A 19,165-nucleotide genomic window follows, 5' to 3' on the forward strand; every position below is an offset into this window, starting at 1 on the left:
CTTTTCTAGTAACTTGACCTCCAATGGCTGCAAGGAATTCTCCTATCTTTTCCCTTCTATCAAGTACATTATAAAAGATAACAGTGCCTCCCTAGGAACCAAATATAAATTCCATGAATCCACAAAACATAAGTTAATGGAGTCAAGATCATAAGTTGGCAGCCAATCTATCTGCACATGGTATTCTTATAATTTTTCATCACATGTGCCTGTCCACGAGTTCAAGCATGCGAAAATCTATTATATACATCTTTGTTGTCAAAAGTCTCGAAACAGACCTTCCACGAGAAATCAAATGCTAGTAACTTCAGGAACATCCCCAAGAAAATATATGATAGCACTAATTCAAAAGCAAACACCATCAATCTGAGTTGACAGGCCAGTAATCAACAGATCTTCATAATTAAAACTCCTGCCTGATTGTGGCAATTTTCATGTGAGGCTTTCTTTACATGAAAAGGTGAGTTTATTTTCTCAATGCTCTACTTAGTTTGGGGTTACTTCATTAAGTGATTCTATAAAGGACAACAGATGTCACTTATGCTCTGGTGTTCATTTCTTGATTGATCTTATCCCAAATCCCTTCCCATTAAATTCTGGAATTGGGTCTGTTCTTTTGTTGGGAATATAATAATAGAAGTAAAAGTTGCGAAAAATTTGTATGATTCAACTGTTTCTTAGATAATTGAATATGAGATTTTAGATTTGTAAGAATTTAAATTTGAGAAAGATAAATTCACATATGTAAGAAAGATAAGTCCTAAAAGCTTCTTAGCTATAAGACTTTTTAACAAAAGAACATTACTCTAAGAATTCAAAAGAGAAGATTTAAAGTCATATATTCAAATTGAAGATCTTAGCCGATTAATCTTTTAAGCGGGTAAAAGAAAAATAGAGCGCCAATTTTCACTTTTAATTCATGTGATTTTAATATGGATATTTAAATTTAAAAACTAAGATAATAGCACGTTTCATGACATTAAGCATATATAAAACAATCATTCTAATTCATCATGAAATTCGTATATACTTCCTAATAAGAAATGAACAATGGAGTTTCAAATATGGGAAATAAACTTTCAAAAATCCACCTATCAAGAAAAATAAACTTTAAATTCTCAGGAATTAAAAAGCTTAAAAATTGTAAGTTGTAAGACTTTAAGTTCTCAAGATTTTAAATTCCCACAATAAGAGTAGACCCTAAAGAATAAGAAACACCAAGTATTCTCCACATTCTCATTTCAATGAAGAGCTTTTGCAGTTCCTACAAATAAACACACAATATCCCAAGAAAGGTACTAACCACCAAAAACTTCAAGCGTATGTAGTATGTCAAGAACATAGGTGTAGTCGTTACACCGTTCTGCATCGCCTAGAACCTGAATACAGCATGGAAGAATAACTGGAAGATGTGTCCTAAACTCATCATTGAGAGCCAAGCAAAGTTGTTCCACTAGATGCAGAACCTGACAAAACAAAGTGTCTTTATTAGAGCAAGGGAGAAAGGAACAGTTAGGACAATCATACAAAGCACAAAGGAATGGCCTCAACACAATAGATTATTGTATCTAGAAAAAGAAAGCAAGAAGGAAAATGATTAACGTACTGGAAAACCACGTGCAGGACGAATAGTAGCAGGCAAGCTAAAGGATGCCCACAATTCAGATATCAGAGACAGCAATTCCGGAAGATATTTTCGAATATGCTGCACAAACACATCACTCCATATATTGTCATAAACATCTCTAACAAGGCAGTAGATATCTAACAATTTTACAAAATTGTAAATCACCTGGCGCACTATAGACACCAGAGTTCCAAGCTTCCAGGTTATAAAATCCTTGAGATAATCATCGCAGGTACGAATAGTGTGAAAGAGATCAGGCAAAACCTACAGAAGAAAATGGATAAAATTAGCTCATATTTTGATCGAAATTGTATGACATGTTGAAGAAACTATTGCTGAAAGAGAAAGAAGAAAATGAAGCAACAATGGCTGTTACAGACAAGTAATTTTCTTTTTTTCCTTTGTTCACTTTGGGACAATTATTGCCTATAATCTACAGATACATTGCAATGTCCTGGTATTTATATTTTCAATGAATTTCAGGATTTTTCAAACTAAAAGCATGCATTCTTCAACTTGTTACTCCTAAAGAAATTATAAAGAATATTTGAAGCAGAAGTTCAACGGAACATGAAATGCAAATATCAAAGTTTAATGTAACTATTTCCAGTTAGATCAACATATGAGACAACTAAGAAATTTAAATCAAACTCTTGAGGCTTATAACCTGTATTGTAATTACAGAAATGTAGCATGAAACCAAAAATAGCTAAATGAGCTTTGTACTAACAGAGTAAAAAATGCTGAATGCAATATGGATAAAATATAAACTCAAAAGAAGTATTAAGAATTATTAATAAAGTTTGATGTTTGTCCATTACTTTGTGCAATGGGTTATTTTGTAGGTGCCTGAAACTTAAGGCATGTTTAGTTGTAGAAAACTAACACTATTTTCCGAAAATTATTCTAAGAAAACTGGAAAAAAAAGTTAGATGTAAAGTTTAAACAATCTTCCTAAAGCAATAGCAACTCTCTCTTTCTCAAACAAATGCACAAGTTCACGCAAAAAAAAAAAAAAATTCAGACCATTCAAGGTATCGCCAGCTACTTTCATGTATTATTATCATTTTCTATCTCGTTTTGTTGAATTACTGCTGCCTAATCTAATTACCAAATGAATTGCTCGATTTCCACAAACATTAATATGCTCCCTCAGTTTTTCATTCTGCCATAAGAGATTTTTAAGAATTAATTAAATAAGTTTGTGGTACTTTGTTTACATTAGAGTTATAAGTGTCCCCATTATCAACACCATGTAAAACCCTTTTTTTTATTTAAATTAAGAAACTGTTTGGTAATGACTTTGTACCCTATAAAATCACTTTGAAAGTTAAATGTAAATTTGAAACCATTTGGGGAAAGTTTTTTAACAGAGTTTTTGTAGATATGAATTCTTAAAAATTGTGTTTCAAAGCTGTGTCTTTTATGCCCCCAAACTCCCCAAAAGAAAACACTTTTACCAATGCAAACACGCAACCTCACCATAATATTAAAGGGACCCTAAGTACATTGGACATTTATGATAAAGTTCAAGTTATTACCACAAAGATATCCTTGCTTCTCTATCTTTTCTTCATCTTTGCTTTTTTTATTTATAAATGAATTAATTTTTTATAAAATTTCTTGAGAAACTAATATTCTCTTTTAAGTGACAAAAAAGATAAATCTACAATATTACATTCAAATGATTTTTCCTTTTTCATATAAGAGTTTCTTTATAACAAAATTGAAGTCACAAACAAATTTTACAAAGGAAAAAAGAAATTTAGAAAAATGAAGAAAAGAATGTGGTTTCAGTTTCTCATTTGGAAAATGAAAACTGGAAAACCTGGGAGCCAAGAAGAAAACAGGAGAATGAACAAAGAAAAGAAAAAAGTAACTATTTTCCATGACTAAACAGCCCCTTAAGAGTATTATAGTTCATTCACAATGTTTTGAGGATCTAACTGGAAATGTGTTAGGCTGTTGGTCAATTAAATTTCTTTTTCTTTTTGCTGAAAAACTTCAAAGAGAAACATCAAATAAACCATAATAGCTCTGTGGTTACAGTTTGACTCAACAAGAAAAACAGAGATTAAAACAGCAGCATAAATTCCATCTGCAGCTGTGTGGTCAGAATCTGATTCTGCAAATCCAAGAAGACCAGAGCTTAATATAACCACTTTAAATTCCATGATTCAGAAAATTTTCAAGTTTTGGATCAGTAATTGACATCCACATTTAAGACATCTTCATCTTAGTATCATCATAGTTTTAAATTCCACAATCTGCTTGTAGAATAAAACATCAGGTTTCAATCTTGACTTGACGAAAGCAGAACATGATGATAACTTAAGAAACAAGGTAGCAATTGCAACCTGGTGCAAAATAACAGGATGAACTTTTCATACACGGGCCAACACTATAGCATCAAGTGGTATGCAATACGTGGGATAAATAAAATCCTTTTAAGAATAACGTAATACAGACGTGTATGCAGGCAAACAGAGACCAAATAGAGACAGAAGGATGGAAGGGAGTGATTTCACATAGTATTTAATCCTTCAAAAGTGAATACCTAACTTTCCTGCGTAAGAAGCACAAAGAATAGGTTGGAGAAGAGCAAGTACCACGTCCAAGCATGCACAAAATACAGAGAGACAGGGGATGGGAGAAAGCAATTCAAATGGTATTTCATCTTTAACAAATATAAAACTAAGTATTTTGCAGAAGGAGAAAGTATGCGAACAGAGAGAGAAATATAGCTAAAATTGAATAAATACACTAACCTTCGGTAAATATGGAACACAGGCAAGATCCATTGACTAACCTCGCAGAGCAAAGAAACAAGATAAAGGAAATTGGAATAAACAGAGACAAAGAGAAACGAAAGCAGATAACCCATTGAAAATATAGTAAGTCATGCAAGAAACTAAGTATAAAATTAATGTTAATTTACCTTAAATATGAACATGAGAGACCCTACCACCTTCTGGTGGTAACTAGCAAGTGAAGGATCCCTAAGAATTCGCATCAGAGAATTGATAGCAACCTGAACGCATCAGGCAGAATTTATTATAATAAGCAACAAGGAGAAGAATGACAATTGCAGTTTTAAATACTACCGTAGAATAATAATCTTCGGATGTAGCAAAAGATGGCCAAAGGTCCAAAGGTAGTTCGTCCACTGATGGAATGTGTTGGCCAGAATCACTGGCTGCACGGGCAACCTCCCCATGTGATCCAGGCAAGCTTTGCTGGTTTCGCTTATGCGCATGAGGATCCAAGGCTCCCATGATTCCTAGAACCTGGTTAGAAAATACATGCATCTAGCATCAACAACATCTAGACGATATTACCAAGCACTTTGATTTGCCTAGCATTACCTTTAAGACTTCACGCCTAGTGGACCACATTAGCTCACCGTTCAACAGTTTCAGGAGCAAACCAAGTAACTGTGGATACTCATTATATGGAGTAATGACATACCTGTCAGTAAAAAGTATTACGCTAAGCCCCATTTCCTGACACTTGAAATTAAACTTAATGAAATTGTAACCTAAACAATCAGGTTTCTACTGAATAGGTTTGCATGCCAAACAATTGGAAATTGGAAATAAATCTCAATATATTTCAAGGAAGGAATAATATAGCACCATCATTACTACGATCCACATCCAAATCAAGAAGTGCAAACATATTTAATCGCTAATTTTGATCAGAAAGCAACACGACTAATAATTACAGACCCAGTGCTCTGAACAACTTGACCAAGTGTTGCAACAGCCACTTCACGTTTTGTAGCAGCAGCTCCATCCAATAAAGCTTCAACAATTAAAGGCATGAGTTCCGGAATGTATTGCCTCATAGCAAAACCGCCCTAAATAAGTACCACAACCCAAATTAACTAAATAAAATAACATAGTAAGAAATAAACACATGCTATAATCATATAGCAACCAAGCTGAGATACTTGACAACATTCATGAGACAACAACCAGAAAGTAAAATTGCAGGCACTTGCTTAAATTCCAGCTTGTACATTTGCCAAATAGATTGATGTTGTGGATTTTTGACAAAAATATTCACATTTGGAAAAGATTTCAAACAAAAACCCCAATAAAACAAGCATGAACATATGCATGCAGGTCCACCCATGCAGCTGTGCAGATCAATTCCCATTCCAAGATCCAGTGGAACATCCAGAAGCTGTCTAGTGTGCTAATATCTGCAACTACTTAGAGCATACAAACATGTGTATGCCTGAGACAGAGGGACAGCCTAAGATGACTTTTAACTAGCTTATTGAAGCTTCTTATTGATGTTAACAATAGAAAGTACTAAAAGAGCTTAAAAATTTTCTTGTTAGAAATTATAACAGAAACAGCAAGAAATCATTACTTGGTCAACAACAAAAGACTAGCATATGAACAAATAAAAATAAAAAAATGGAGCTCAACTACTATATAAACCAGTTGGTATCAATAATGTATATTCTTCTCAAGCAAACATTTCAGATATGAATATGTAAATAAACCTAGAAATTCCTTATACATCCAATCTTTAAGGAAAAAAAAAACAGAAAAGAAGAAGAAGAAGAAAGGCCCTTCAGTCAAAAATCAAAGCACAAAACACATTATGTGGGAAAAATTTAAAATCTAGGAATTTACACACCACTCTAGCAAGATCTCCAACAGTTACTAGAACTCCAGTAATAATGCCATTATTTGCATTAACTCCAGTGCCCTCAATAAGTCTTGCCACAAGTGCCTGAAGAAAATTTAGACATAGCCATAGTAATAAGATACAGAGTATATATGTATATATGTATACATTTATATACAATATCTAATACAACATAATATAATATATAAATATATTAACGAAAATTGAACCTTGTGGACTGGTGCAATGTACGGAAGTATTAGTCTTTCACAGTTACGTATTAAGCAACCCAGTAACTTTGAACTCTCTTCTCTGCATTTGTTATCTGCACTGCTGACATTGCAAGAAAATCCAAATATCAGATACTTCTACATCAAGTAGAAAGCAGTGTAGTTAAAAGTGAAAGGCGCATTCAAGGTAATATGCCCTCTTATCGCCTTGAAGCGCAAAGCGCAAAAAAAAGCGCTCACCTGAATTAAGCAAGGTGCAAAGAAATTAAAAATATATATGCAAAAAACATAAATCTTTAGCAAACATAACTGTAGTGATAATCAAATTTTGTAAAAAGTAACTTCACATAGAAAAAGTAAAACATATCACATTAAAAAAATCTATGGAAATTATTCGCAATTCTAATACTTTAAACTAATGATAGAAATAGCATAAAATACCTATTTAACAGACTTCCAGCAGATAGTATAGAGTAGAGACAAAGAGTCAAAGAAAGAATAAAAAAGAAAAGAAAGGCTATCCCTGTTAAAGTAATCTCTCATGTTATATTAAGTTATTAAATAAACTATGTTTAAAAGGATCATTTTATCCAAGTTATGTATTGCCCTAAAACACCAAATAAAAAAAACTTGTCGGTTTAAACCTGTCAAAGAAAACAAAAGCTGCCACTTCTTTAATCACTTTAAAAAAAAAAAAAACTTAAATCTATCGCTTCTTCAAAGAAGTGCAAAATAGAACATATAAAGCGACAGGTCTTTTTCAGTGCCTCGCCTGGTCGCTTAAGCGCACCAGGCGCGCGCTTTCAACCACACTGGTAGAAAGAGAAGACTAGTTCTTTCATCCAAATCAAAAACCTTAGATTTCAAATTAACTGCAAGTTATTATGTGGCAGGAAATAGCCAAGACTACACCTTTGATCAAGATATGTCAACAATTGTATCAGGTGACGACGAAGCGCTGGAAGAACATATGCAGGATTTTTCTCTGATAATCTCCCAGCCACTGAGATTGCATACTCTCTAACATCAAAATCCTGATACAGTAAATATTTTTTAAAATTTTCACAAACCAATACATAAGGATACCAAGAATGGGGATAACAAAGAAAACATAATCCAGTAAAGCATCACTCAACAACAGAAACATACACTTCCAACTTCATAGAGCAGGTTGCACAAAGTACAACCAAACAAAACACCTCAAATGCAGAATGTCCAAATATTTATCTACAGATATGCATTTTACAAAGACAAGCACGAACAGCCAAATACATGTCAGTTGTGGAACTGAGACATCTTAAGCTGCACAAGCATGAAGAAAAGAGAAATAATCTAGTGTCAATTTTAAATTCTTTCACAGTGGATTTGGAAAACATGTGAAACAGTGGGAACAGGCATTTCTGGACAGCTAAAAATGGTTATGCATACGAGGAGAGAAATAGGCTTCTAAAATAAGAGACCTAGTCATGCAAAAATCTGACTGATTTCCATTATCACATTCTACTAATACCACTGAACTTAAATGCAATCAGGCAAAATAGAACACTTATCATCGAGGAAAGAAACCACTCAACATTGAATCAACAGGGATAATTGCAAAAGTTGTCACTAGAAACCTAAGGCAATTCTCAAAATCCAATATACTTCCTCCAACAGAAAAATCTTTAACGCATGAATATAAATTAGCTGATATACTGATTGTATCTATTATAAAACAAACTCTTGATCGCATTATAATATCTCAAAGATGTCGATATGTACCTCATCATTTAAAGCAGCAAAAACTGCACTGAGGCTGTCAGCCTGTGCCAGAAAATCATCAAAACCTCGATTCCCATGAAGAGAGGAAAAAATAGAATGGCGAACAGTGACATCAGCATCTGCAACGGCTGCAATGAGAAGCTTTTCCACAAGCTGCAAAGCGTGCAGAATTAGTTTTCATGCAAGAACATGCATCTCAAATCATCAAACATATCAATAAAACATTGAGGCAACAAGTTAATACAAGAAATTTGACACTCTAAAAGAAAACATGCCTACTCTTGTACCACCGTATTGTGCTGTCAGATTGCGTCGACATTAGTAAACAGGAGACCAAACAGGGCTCTCTCAACTACTACTGCTACAATATTTTATCCCTCACATATGCCTTGATATCATGATAGGTTAAAAGGTTTGTAACAACTTTTCCATTTTTACCCGTGTTTCTGTGGCGTACTTCCTGAATGCTCTTGGACGTCAGTCCTTTATGAACAACTTCAATTCATGTCTTATTTGATCCAGGGATAGCCTTTCCTTAATAAAGAAATATTTGTCTGATGACACAATTATGTAATGCTGCCCCACACATCAGAGACCATAAAACACAAGCACATTGCAAAAAATTACCCAAGACGAGCAAATCCATGCCTCCTGTTTTCAGGGCTTTTGTTCTCATGGAGGGTCCATCCTCCATAATAATTGATCTAGAAAACCACCTAAGCACTTGCACTTTAAGTAACATGTTTACAAAGTAAGTTTTAATAATTCAGTACAACTTCAACCACAAGACCAGATATGATGTTAACTAGAGTTCTTTTCTAAGGGATCAAAAGAAAAGAAAAGGAAAAAATTGACTCTACAGAGTCTACAAATAATATTGTTGCTTGCATAGTTAAAGAAGTTTATTCTGTAACATTGTCCTGTGTGTCAAAGTTATCCACACACAAAATGGAAAGGAAGAAACAGGCTGCAGCATATAATTAACAAATCAGGAAAATACTCATGCAATGACAGAAGTGTTACTAAGAGCCCCTATCAGTAGATAAAATGAAAAGAGAACCAAACCTCCTCAATAAGACGCCGTTGCTTTCCCCCAGTACGATTGGACCTACTAGAACCAAACTGCGTAGACGTGATGCCAGAAAAAGAATTTGCAATTAATTTGCAACAACAAAGTGCAGCATCTTTCCGTGTGCCTCCATCTTCATCATCCAAGTATATAACAACAGATTCTCTTGCAAACTCGAGGAGTTCATGACCCTAGATCAAAACTAGCTTCAGAGGAAAATTAAAGATGCAGCCAAGCTTCAAATGGAACATGTATTTTCACGAACCTTAAAATTAAAACGAGCTAGCGTCTGTAAAGCAAGTTGCACTAAAGCCGAACCACTGAGGTCTGAAACTCTTTGAGGTATATTCACTGTGCTCCCTCGAGCCATTGAAGCTGCTGGCCTTGCTTGAGAATAATGGGACTTTGAAAGGACTAATGAAATGGAGTCGAGCAACCGGTCCTGAATAGTCGGCAAGAGTGATGGAATGCTGAAGTAGCACAGATTAAAATTCTTAACAGAAAAATTACAAGAATTAATAAAAATATTCTTTAAGTTGATATCACAGACTTACCTAATGGTTATTTGTTCAAGGGCTTCAACCAATGTGGAGGAAAGACCAGCAGAGAACATAACTTCCAAAAGATTACGTACATGTTGTTCCATGTGAGGACCCATGGCTTTAGCGATGTTTCCAACACAGGCCAAAGCCTCAAGTGAGGGCCTATCTCTACGTGGAGCAATCTACAAGAAGGTGGAGAGAACAGTCATTATTTATAACCCCACAAAATACATAGCATAGATCAGTAAGATCTCCGAACTTCATAGAAGATGAAACAGAATGAAATCCAAAATCTACATAGAAGAATATATCAGCTGCGTATCAGGTTGCTTACAGCATCACGTATGTGAGTCATAATTGTAGGCAAATAGTTGACAAGCTCCCCATCCAAAGCACCAGCCATCTCCCCTAGGGCAATGAATCCACTTCCGCGTTCAGCTGGCAGTTTCAGCACCGCAAGAATGTGATTCATGCATATCTGCGAGATATCAGCAACAGGTTGCTCATATAGAAGTAACAAATTGATAGTACTTGTAAGTGGAGTAACTTGCTTGCTTCCAAAAAGATGTTATGCTGGTTATCTATTATGAAAAAATAGGGAAGTCAAGGTTCACAAACCGTTAAATAGTTTGTAACAAATCGATCCCGCAAGAAATGAGCAATGCGAGGTAGCAGTGAAGTTATGCTAAGACGAACAAGCCGATCCCGGTGCTCTAAGTATCTCAGAACAATCTCAGCAACCTCTCTGTACCTGGACATCATGAACTCACCAGTATTCCTGCCCAAATGATGTTCCAATTGCATCATCAGCAGAAGCTGAAAGCAAAAAAAATAATAATATCCAATTCCCTTTACATTAGCCTATATCCATAACAAATCAATATCCTAAGGCCCTAACATCTAACCAAGTCGAGCGAGAAAGACCGAAGTAGGCTATAAGACTTACCTGCAAACCTTACAGGTCAAATGAAACTAATATACTTTCAGGAGCCCCAAAAAGGTAAATGTACCTAATTCTTAGACCTAGATCCTCACACATTAAAACAACAATTATTTATAGCATACAGATGAAATCTTAAAGCATGACAGCATTAGTAGAAATCTTCGAAATAACTTCCCTAAGGATCCTTCCTGTACAGGGATCACCAAGATCCTGCACAATTCCATACAAGAACTCATGAAGGCCAACAATGGTAATTGTCCCCTCTATGCCACTCAATCTCCCACCAAAAGAGTAACTATGAGAACTAGCCAGCTCCTACAATTTTTTCTCTCCCTTCTTTTAGCAAACATTTGATAAGAAATTTCTAGCATAATTTTTTTCCTAGAAGACTATTTATTCGAGCTGAGATTCATGAAGCTTGTACGCTTTCTTACTTCTTCACGTTGTCCAACGCCAGTTTACTCATTCAATTATTTCATAAGCAAAAGTTGTTTCAAGAAAAGAAAGAAATCTAGACATATTCACTGACCTCAAAAGCTCTCCAACTGCAAGTAAAGAACCATGTATGCTGTGAACGGGAGCATTTTTTCCCAAGCCATCTTGTGTAGCCTCAAACATACGATAATACCTGTCAAACGCACAACAAAAAATGTTACTAACTTTAGATAAATAGATAATAATGATGATGATGATGTAATAAATGATAATAATAATAATGAAGGCATAAAACCAAAATAAAGGACTCGATGGATCTGAAACATGAAGTAAAATCCACAGGAATACAGCACTGATCACGAAAAGGACAGGCTTACCAATTTTACCCATTCTCTCATAAGACTGATCATATAAGGGTTAAGAAAAGCAAAACAACAACTTTTACTAGTTTCCCGCAATCACAAATAACCTCTTTCATTCATCTTTCATCATGCAATTCTCTCTTGTTCAGCCTCCAGCGGAAAACTTTGCAGATCTTACATGCTCATATCTATGGTCTTCCTCATTAAAGAAAAAAATACAATTGTTTTAATATGTTCTAAATGTCACTATATGAAGTACTTTATACATCATAAATGGAGCCAAAAGGTCCCCTTTCTTTTATGAATATGCATATGATGTTTTGTGCAACACAAGTAAAGACTAGAGTCCAAAGTAATGACCGTCAAAAATTTTGCACTATTGAAATGACGTTACTGCAAAAGAAATTCACATAATCAAATTGGGAGCTTGTTTGGTTAAGCTGTTCCCGATAGCTAATAGCTAGTAGTTGGTAGCTGATTGATATTAAGTGTTTGGTATATCATTATTAGTTATTGCTAATAAAATATCTAATTACCAATATATTATTTTAATTTTATAAAAAAATTAAAAATATTTAATTTCTATTGTTTAAAAATTTTAAATTAGTATTTTTAAGAGATAACTTAATTTGTTATTTTTTGTAACAATATTCAAATTAAGTTACTATAAATTAAAACTAAAAAAGAAATAAATAAGGTTAAAAAAAATACAAGTTAATTTAGTCTATTCATTTTAAAACTATGAGCTAGTTGGTGAAAAGCTCCAAAACAGAGCTGTCATGAAATGAAGCTGCTCAATGTCCTAACAGTTACCAATCGTTAATCTGACAGATTAACCAAACACCTTGACATAGTCATTTGAAATTGAAATGCTATTAGCTATTCCCCAACAACTATGCTAGATACCCTCAGAAAAAAGGAAAAAAATCCATTTTGAAAGCTAAGAGTTCCAATGTGCATCGCTCAATACATAATCTAATACCCAAGTTTTAAAACCATGAAGCATTACAAGGAGAGTGAGCAAAACCACTCATTGTCCTCTATAGTATAATTAACCCCTATCATAAATAACAAATTTTTTCCTTTTCAATCATATATCTCCATAACCAGTTCTGAAAGATAGTTATGTTGATAACTGATGTGCCTGATATTGATCCTTAATCTAGGTTTCTGTATAGAAAGAGGAACCACCTCCCATTTAGCTAAATGATATCAAAATTCATTCCCTTGCTCCAAAACAACCCTCTTCAAATGAATTCAAACCTCTCAGCCACCAAAACAGAACCCAACTAAATTCCACTATGTAAATAGGAAAAATATTAGAGTAGTCCTCATTAAAGTTATTTACCATATTTTGACAAGAATTGCCTCTTCCAAATATTATCATCTTTCTTATTTCTTCCAATCTTCTTTTGTTCTTGTATTTTGCCCCTAATGGGAGGCAAATGGAGTAGCATAAATTAACTAATATATTAGCAAGCCTCTTATGGTTTTCACAAAAAATTCTAGTTTCTTGATAACCAATTTATCTACTCCCATCAAATTAAAATCTTTCGAAAGACAAAGGGTACTGACCATTGCACACGCCAACGCGTCTCACGCTTTTCAACAACACGAAGGCAAGCACGCAATGCCTCCACTGCCCGCTCTCTGACCTCTAATGTTGGATGCCTCAGAGCAACCCAAATAGCATCGACAAATTCAGGTACATGAACATTAAATACCGTGGAAGCATTTTCAGCCATTTCCTGCCATGGTCAAAATGCAAAGAACTCGCCTAACAAATAAAAATCTTTAAAACTACTTTAAAACAAACTGAATTTCCCAAGGATGGAACAAGCTAGTTCACTGAATTATGTTAATGGACAATGAACATCACTTAAAAGAAAAATTGCCAATAATTTGTGAGAAAAGAAAAAAAAAATCATACTTTCAAGATTAGCACAGCAGCAAAAAGGCGATACTCCACTTTATCATTGCTGCGAAGCCAATCTAGTGCCATTTTCACCTATTGGAAACAAGAAAAATCCGATGATGTAAAGCAACAATTGAAGAAATAAAAGGTAAACATAATTTAAAAAGAAAAAAAAAAACCTGAAATTCCACTTCATCAGCGGTCATTGCCCCACCAGCCCTAGCCAAATGGCCAAGTACTCTACTAGCAAGGGTTAATACATCACGATCCCGCTTGACTTCAAACACATTCCTCATGTAAATAGAAAACTTAGAGACCTTGGAGGCATTCTCACCAAGAGCCACATCTATCAACTCATCAATAGCTCTTAAAGCTCCCATGTTTTCAGCAACTTCATTACTTTCTAAGAGACACGAAATTCTTTCATACAGTTGATCCATAAACCGCGAAAAAGCTTCTCCACCAAGATCCCTTGCTTGTTCCTCTAAATGCTTTCTCAAAGCCAAAGTTGCACCTTCCTGCCATAATATAGAACAATTAAATTTCTCTATCAAAGCCAGTAAACCTAACATTTCTAAATGGATCAGCTCAAAAGAAGATAGCTTCTTTAACGATTTAAAATTTCGAGTGTTAACGCAATCAATTGAACACAATACCACGACAAGCAAAAAAAATTTAAAACAGTAGTAATATATACCTTAGGGTTGCCACGGGTGCAGAGGTCTGAAAGTATGCGATTAAGAGCGTCGAAACTGCCGCCACCGGGGCCCGCCGAGGGAGGCCCCAAAAAGCGTAGTGATTGAGAGGCGGAAGCCATTGTAATTGAGACTGTAATAAACTGGAAAAAATTCTTTTTAGTTTGAGAGGAAGTAAAAGAGACAGAATTTAAATGGAGAAATCTGGGGAATTGAACTAATCCCAAAACTTACCTTTTACCGAATTGTCATATCCCGCCTTTCAGACAATATAAAACCCAAGACCAAAACAGTCTTGGGAAGACGTCTCTGTACAAGAGCTTTCCTTTTTAACTGCTATTAGTAGAGAGAGAAAGCTTGGAGTTATAGAGAGGGAAAGTCGAGTTGGAGGAGACAGAAAGGAGGAATGGGAGAGGGAAGGAATTGCTGCTAACATTAAACAGTGAATTTTTTAATTAGGTTGGTAAGTGGGGGAAAGGGGGAGCATAGACAAAAGCGGCGGTGTCTCGCTTAGACGCCATTTTTATTAAGAAGTATATTACTTTTTGAGTTGGCGTTTTTCTTTTTCCTGATTTAAAAGATGGGATGGGACCTCTGAGGAGAAGCAGAATTAGTAAAAGGATATTAATGATTATTTAATTAATTGAGTTTAAATTAATTTTTATTTTCAATTATTAGAATTATTTAATTCTATTGAAATATAGATTTAGTCGACAATATTACTATTAAATAGCAATCTAGTATTGTTTCTAAGTTTAAAAAAATAAAATGCTTTATGTGATAAAAATTAAATACTATAATTCTATTATAATTTTTTCAAATTCTATTTTTAGCTAATGTGAGTCTTTTATTTTTATTATTATTATAATATTAATACTAATTAATATAATACTAGTATCGATAATATATGAACTATTAATTTAATAGTTATTTTAATTTTTTATTATATAAATAATAATAAGTTAAATTATTAATATTCGCGTACATAGCATTTTAATATTAATTTTTTAATTAAAATATATAGTGTGAATTTATATTTTAATTTATTCATGTATTAACTTAATTTAAAAATATATAATATCTACAACTAATAATTCATTTAATATAAATTTATTTATAAGTCTGATTCTATTATAATTTTAAATAGATTTAATTACATAAAAATATACGACCTTTAGCACTTTATTTTTTTAATTGTAGCATTGTCATACACCACTTTTAATATTTTTGCAATTCGATACACCAAAAAGGATTCCAGTGAAATTAATATGATGTGGCAATCGAAGTTTTGGTGACTTAAACACCTATGACCCATATAAAGACAGAATAGAAGCAGTGCATTTTGAGACCAAATAAGTGTTGATATAAATTTTCTAATTTTGTAATAGCTTAAATCAACTAGTTCCCTTCTTCTTCTCCATTCGAAACCCTAATTTTCTATGGACAGAGAGTAATAATGTTTGCCAACTGGAGTTCTTCGTGGAAACGCTCTTGTGCTTCATATACGAGCTCACTCATGAGAAAACAATGTCTACACGATATGGATGCTAATTTGCTGACCTCGTGGACACCTTTAAATCCTGAAAGGAGGTATTGGTGTTGCCATGTTAGACATGTAAGGGATTCAGATAATAGATTTAATATGTTATCTAGTTACTTCCTTTCATTGGTTATACATGACATGTTGATTTAATGTTTGATTTTTTTTTTCTCATGAAGCATGATGACTGTAAGTTTTTTGAATGGATTGATGCTGACATACCATGCCACCAAAAGGGGGTTATTAATCAGCTAAAGGTCCAAATAGACTCACTTGAAGGGCAAATGAAGTTAAAATCTGAAATGGAGAAATTGATGGTTAACATAATGATAGTTACTGAAAGGAAAAATGAACAGTATGAAAAACTCTTGAAATGTGTTGAAGAGCTAAAGTCTGAAAATTCCAAATTGGTGGAGGAGGTTGAGAATCTTACATCTTTTAATGCACTGCTTATTGCTGAGAAAAGGAAGTTGAAGGATAATGTCTTACTATGAAAAAAGTGCCACTATTGGGTTAGAAAATGTCTGTGTTGTGCTGCTCATAATCATTGTTGTAATTTTTGTTGCTATAGTTGTTAAATATTCATCAAATGCTTCTCTCAAACAACAGAAAATGGTGACTTATATGTAGGCATATCTGGTTTGTTAGTTAGGATATTTTTGTAAGTTAGGACTTTAGTTTGTTATCCCTGAAATGTTGTCATGCTTTATATATAAGGATCGACCATGTTAAGTGAAATTAATATATTATGTTACTCAATCTTGAGCTTACGCCTATGTGTATTTGAAACTTGCAAATATGTTGTGCTTAACTAGTAAACCGAATTACTTAAAAATAAATTGAAGAACAATAAAAATGTAATAAACTAATTAGCATTATACACATCAATGTGCCAAAAACATTAAAGGCAGCTTAATCATTATACCAAAAAGACTGTATCATTGTACCAACTATGATACATAAACTTTCCCTGTATGCAACCAAAAACACTAGCTAACAACACTAAATAAGCTAAAATATGTCCAAAAGCCTATACTAGAGTAGCAAACCAAGTTTCATTTTCAGTATTACATTTGTTTAGCTACACTCTCCTCACTACCAACACATTGAGTAACATCACTACTTAATCTAGATTGGGTTGCCATAGTGCCATATTTGCCACCTCTACCTCCCTTCTCTACCAACAATTGCAGTTTTACCTCCTCTACCACCAGTTGTACCTTGAATTGAAGTAGTTGGCATTGCATAACTTGGGACCTGAATTGTAGGAACATTTGGTGTCATTGCTGCTTTACCAGCTGCCTTTGAACCAGTTACAAACTTGATTCTCTTATTCTCAGGCATCTATGCAGAGGTGCATAACATAATAATTACATATGGAATTCAAATAAGTCACAATCAATCTCAAGAACATTAAAATATCAAAGATGCCTACCTTCATATATATATTACCACTTTCTTCAAAAATTCTTACCCTGTATCCTTGTCTAGTCTGTAATTTGTATATCATTAAAAGAAATCAATAACCAAGCTTATAGAACTCACTTAAGTAACAAAATCGAAGCAGTTACAGTACACTTAACATCCTTTTTTCTATTTTAATTGTTTCAATATTAATGGCAGACATTTGAGCAGACTTTCCCTTGGTTAATTTTCTACCTCTCTTAATACTTGTTTGTCATATTGGAAGTTGTAGAATTTAAAACAATTTGACTAGCTATAGCACTATTCACATCAACTCCAATCATTTTATGTGGTCTTCCTCTTCTTACCTGTACAAGAATACTCATATTCAAAAGAACTATCCAATGCAGTTAAAAATGACAAATTCATAGTAATGCACATTTATTGGCAGTTTTGGGGGCCTTTGGAAAGTAGGATCATATTTCATTTGACAACTTCTTTTGTTATGTACAAATTACACCATAAATTGTACAAGCCATTTGAATTTCATGTCTAAACAGCTTTTCTGGATTCTTTGGGTCCTCAAAAATATCATTTCTTTTATTTTTTTTTGTATTCCAAGCATTTTTTTTAATACAGGAGGCTTGATTGGAAGGCCTTCAGCTTGTGACCATATTTTCTTCCCATTAAGTGGCTCTAAAGCATGTTGGTAAGTGTCAATGTAGGGCTGAACACTAAAAAAAGAGTCCACATATGTTGTAGAATCCATATTCATCCAGTGTATACTTGAGTGCATGCATGTAATCCCTAAAATTTTTCATGCCCTACAACTACAAGTTCTCTTACTCAAATCAACTACAAATTGGTCTTCCCCTATGTGCACTTGAAACTTTCCACCAACAAGTAGTTTACATGTGCATAACCTATTGTTATACTTGATCTCCTCTAGCTTAGTCCTAATTCTTGGGCAAATAGAGTCTGTAAGACCACTAGCATGCATTAACTTTGTATGCATCCTCTCCATCAAAACACCCCTAATCTCCTCTAGCATATCTATGACTGGTCTACTTTTAGCTTTGACTATATAACCATTAAAGGTCTCACTCACATTATTATCAATTATGTCACACTTGGAGATCTCACACATTAAGGACTTACAAAACTTAGAAGGATTTCTTTTAAGAAAATTGATATAAGTTGCCTCATTTTCACCCTTAATTTCATCAACTACTTCTCTATATATAGCTTCATTAGTGGCCCTAGCTGCTCTCCAGAACATGTTTTTCAGAACTTGTCCCTTGTATTCTTTCTTCTAGTTGTAGTATGCATGGCGTGCACAATTTCTATGTTCAGCACAAGGTGACAAGTTAATGATAACATTAATTAACCCTTGTGTTTGAACAAATAAAATCATATATAAATAGAATAAAAAGAACTTGGTAATTGACAAAATGAAAATAATTAAGGTTAAAAGGCAGTTTACCTTCTGTTGATAAAAAATGAAGGTGCAACCTAGTCTTTGCTTAATTTTTAACTCCTCTAGCACAATATTTAAAAACTAAGTCCAGTAATATTTATTTTCAGATTCAACCACATCCCAAAAGATGGAGAACATTTGAGTGTTCCCATCTTTCGCCACGGCACATAACAATGCACCACCTAAGAAAGTCTTTAAAAAGCACCCATTAAATCCAATAATGGGCCTGCAACCTTTTGGAAAACCTTCCCTCAATGCATTAAAACCAATAAAAAAGCCTTTGAAAGTTTGGTAATCTTCAAGCAAAAAATCAAATCTGCCATGTTTATCAACCCTCATTAATTCAGCCTTGTAAGATCTCAATTATGCATAGTGTTCATGGATAGATCCTCTAAGCATATGCAATGTCTTCCACTTAGCCCTGTAGCACTTAGATTTAGAAACTGAAACACAAAACTTATCAAGTAAATCATCTTCCAAATCCTTCACACTCCAGTTAGCATTTCTTCGAAATCTGTGAA

General features: G+C 33.9%; 1 protein-coding gene across 3 annotated transcripts in view; it reads right to left on the bottom strand.

The window, feature by feature from the left end:
- The window catches only part of LOC8258060 (serine/threonine-protein kinase TOR), a 40,866-nt gene extending 26,097 nt beyond the window's left edge, over nucleotides 1-14,769 (bottom strand). The window contains exons 1-23 of one of the 3 annotated variants that reach the window (XM_048372054.1): nucleotides 14,458-14,769; nucleotides 14,226-14,366; nucleotides 13,708-14,046; nucleotides 13,544-13,621; nucleotides 13,189-13,361; nucleotides 11,346-11,444; nucleotides 10,492-10,651; nucleotides 10,208-10,351; nucleotides 9,886-10,055; nucleotides 9,597-9,801; nucleotides 9,328-9,522; nucleotides 8,263-8,415; nucleotides 7,414-7,535; nucleotides 6,502-6,601; nucleotides 6,281-6,376; nucleotides 5,356-5,486; nucleotides 4,993-5,095; nucleotides 4,732-4,914; nucleotides 4,566-4,658; nucleotides 4,396-4,431; nucleotides 1,793-1,891; nucleotides 1,607-1,705; nucleotides 1,304-1,466 (exon numbers count right to left, since the gene is read on the bottom strand). In XM_048372054.1, coding sequence (XP_048228011.1) covers nucleotides 1,304-1,466; nucleotides 1,607-1,705; nucleotides 1,793-1,891; nucleotides 4,396-4,431; nucleotides 4,566-4,658; nucleotides 4,732-4,914; nucleotides 4,993-5,095; nucleotides 5,356-5,486; nucleotides 6,281-6,376; nucleotides 6,502-6,601; nucleotides 7,414-7,535; nucleotides 8,263-8,415; nucleotides 9,328-9,522; nucleotides 9,597-9,801; nucleotides 9,886-10,055; nucleotides 10,208-10,351; nucleotides 10,492-10,651; nucleotides 11,346-11,444; nucleotides 13,189-13,361; nucleotides 13,544-13,621; nucleotides 13,708-14,046; nucleotides 14,226-14,345 — 3,061 coding nt within the window. In that variant the 5' untranslated portion in view covers nucleotides 14,346-14,366; nucleotides 14,458-14,769. Of the gene's footprint in view, nucleotides 1-1,303; nucleotides 1,467-1,606; nucleotides 1,706-1,792; nucleotides 1,892-4,395; nucleotides 4,432-4,565; nucleotides 4,659-4,731; nucleotides 4,915-4,992; nucleotides 5,096-5,355; nucleotides 5,487-6,280; nucleotides 6,377-6,501; nucleotides 6,605-7,413; nucleotides 7,536-8,262; nucleotides 8,416-9,327; nucleotides 9,523-9,596; nucleotides 9,802-9,885; nucleotides 10,056-10,207; nucleotides 10,352-10,491; nucleotides 10,652-11,345; nucleotides 11,445-13,188; nucleotides 13,362-13,543; nucleotides 13,622-13,707; nucleotides 14,047-14,225; nucleotides 14,367-14,457 lie in introns of those variants that run through there. The other 2 variants (XM_048372053.1, XM_048372055.1) reach the window with 2 other exon arrangements.
- Nucleotides 14,770-19,165: the final 4,396 nt, after the last annotated feature.

This window comes from Ricinus communis, chromosome 3 (assembly GCF_019578655.1).
Source record: "Ricinus communis isolate WT05 ecotype wild-type chromosome 3, ASM1957865v1, whole genome shotgun sequence".
Lineage (NCBI taxonomy): Eukaryota > Viridiplantae > Streptophyta > Magnoliopsida > Malpighiales > Euphorbiaceae > Ricinus > Ricinus communis.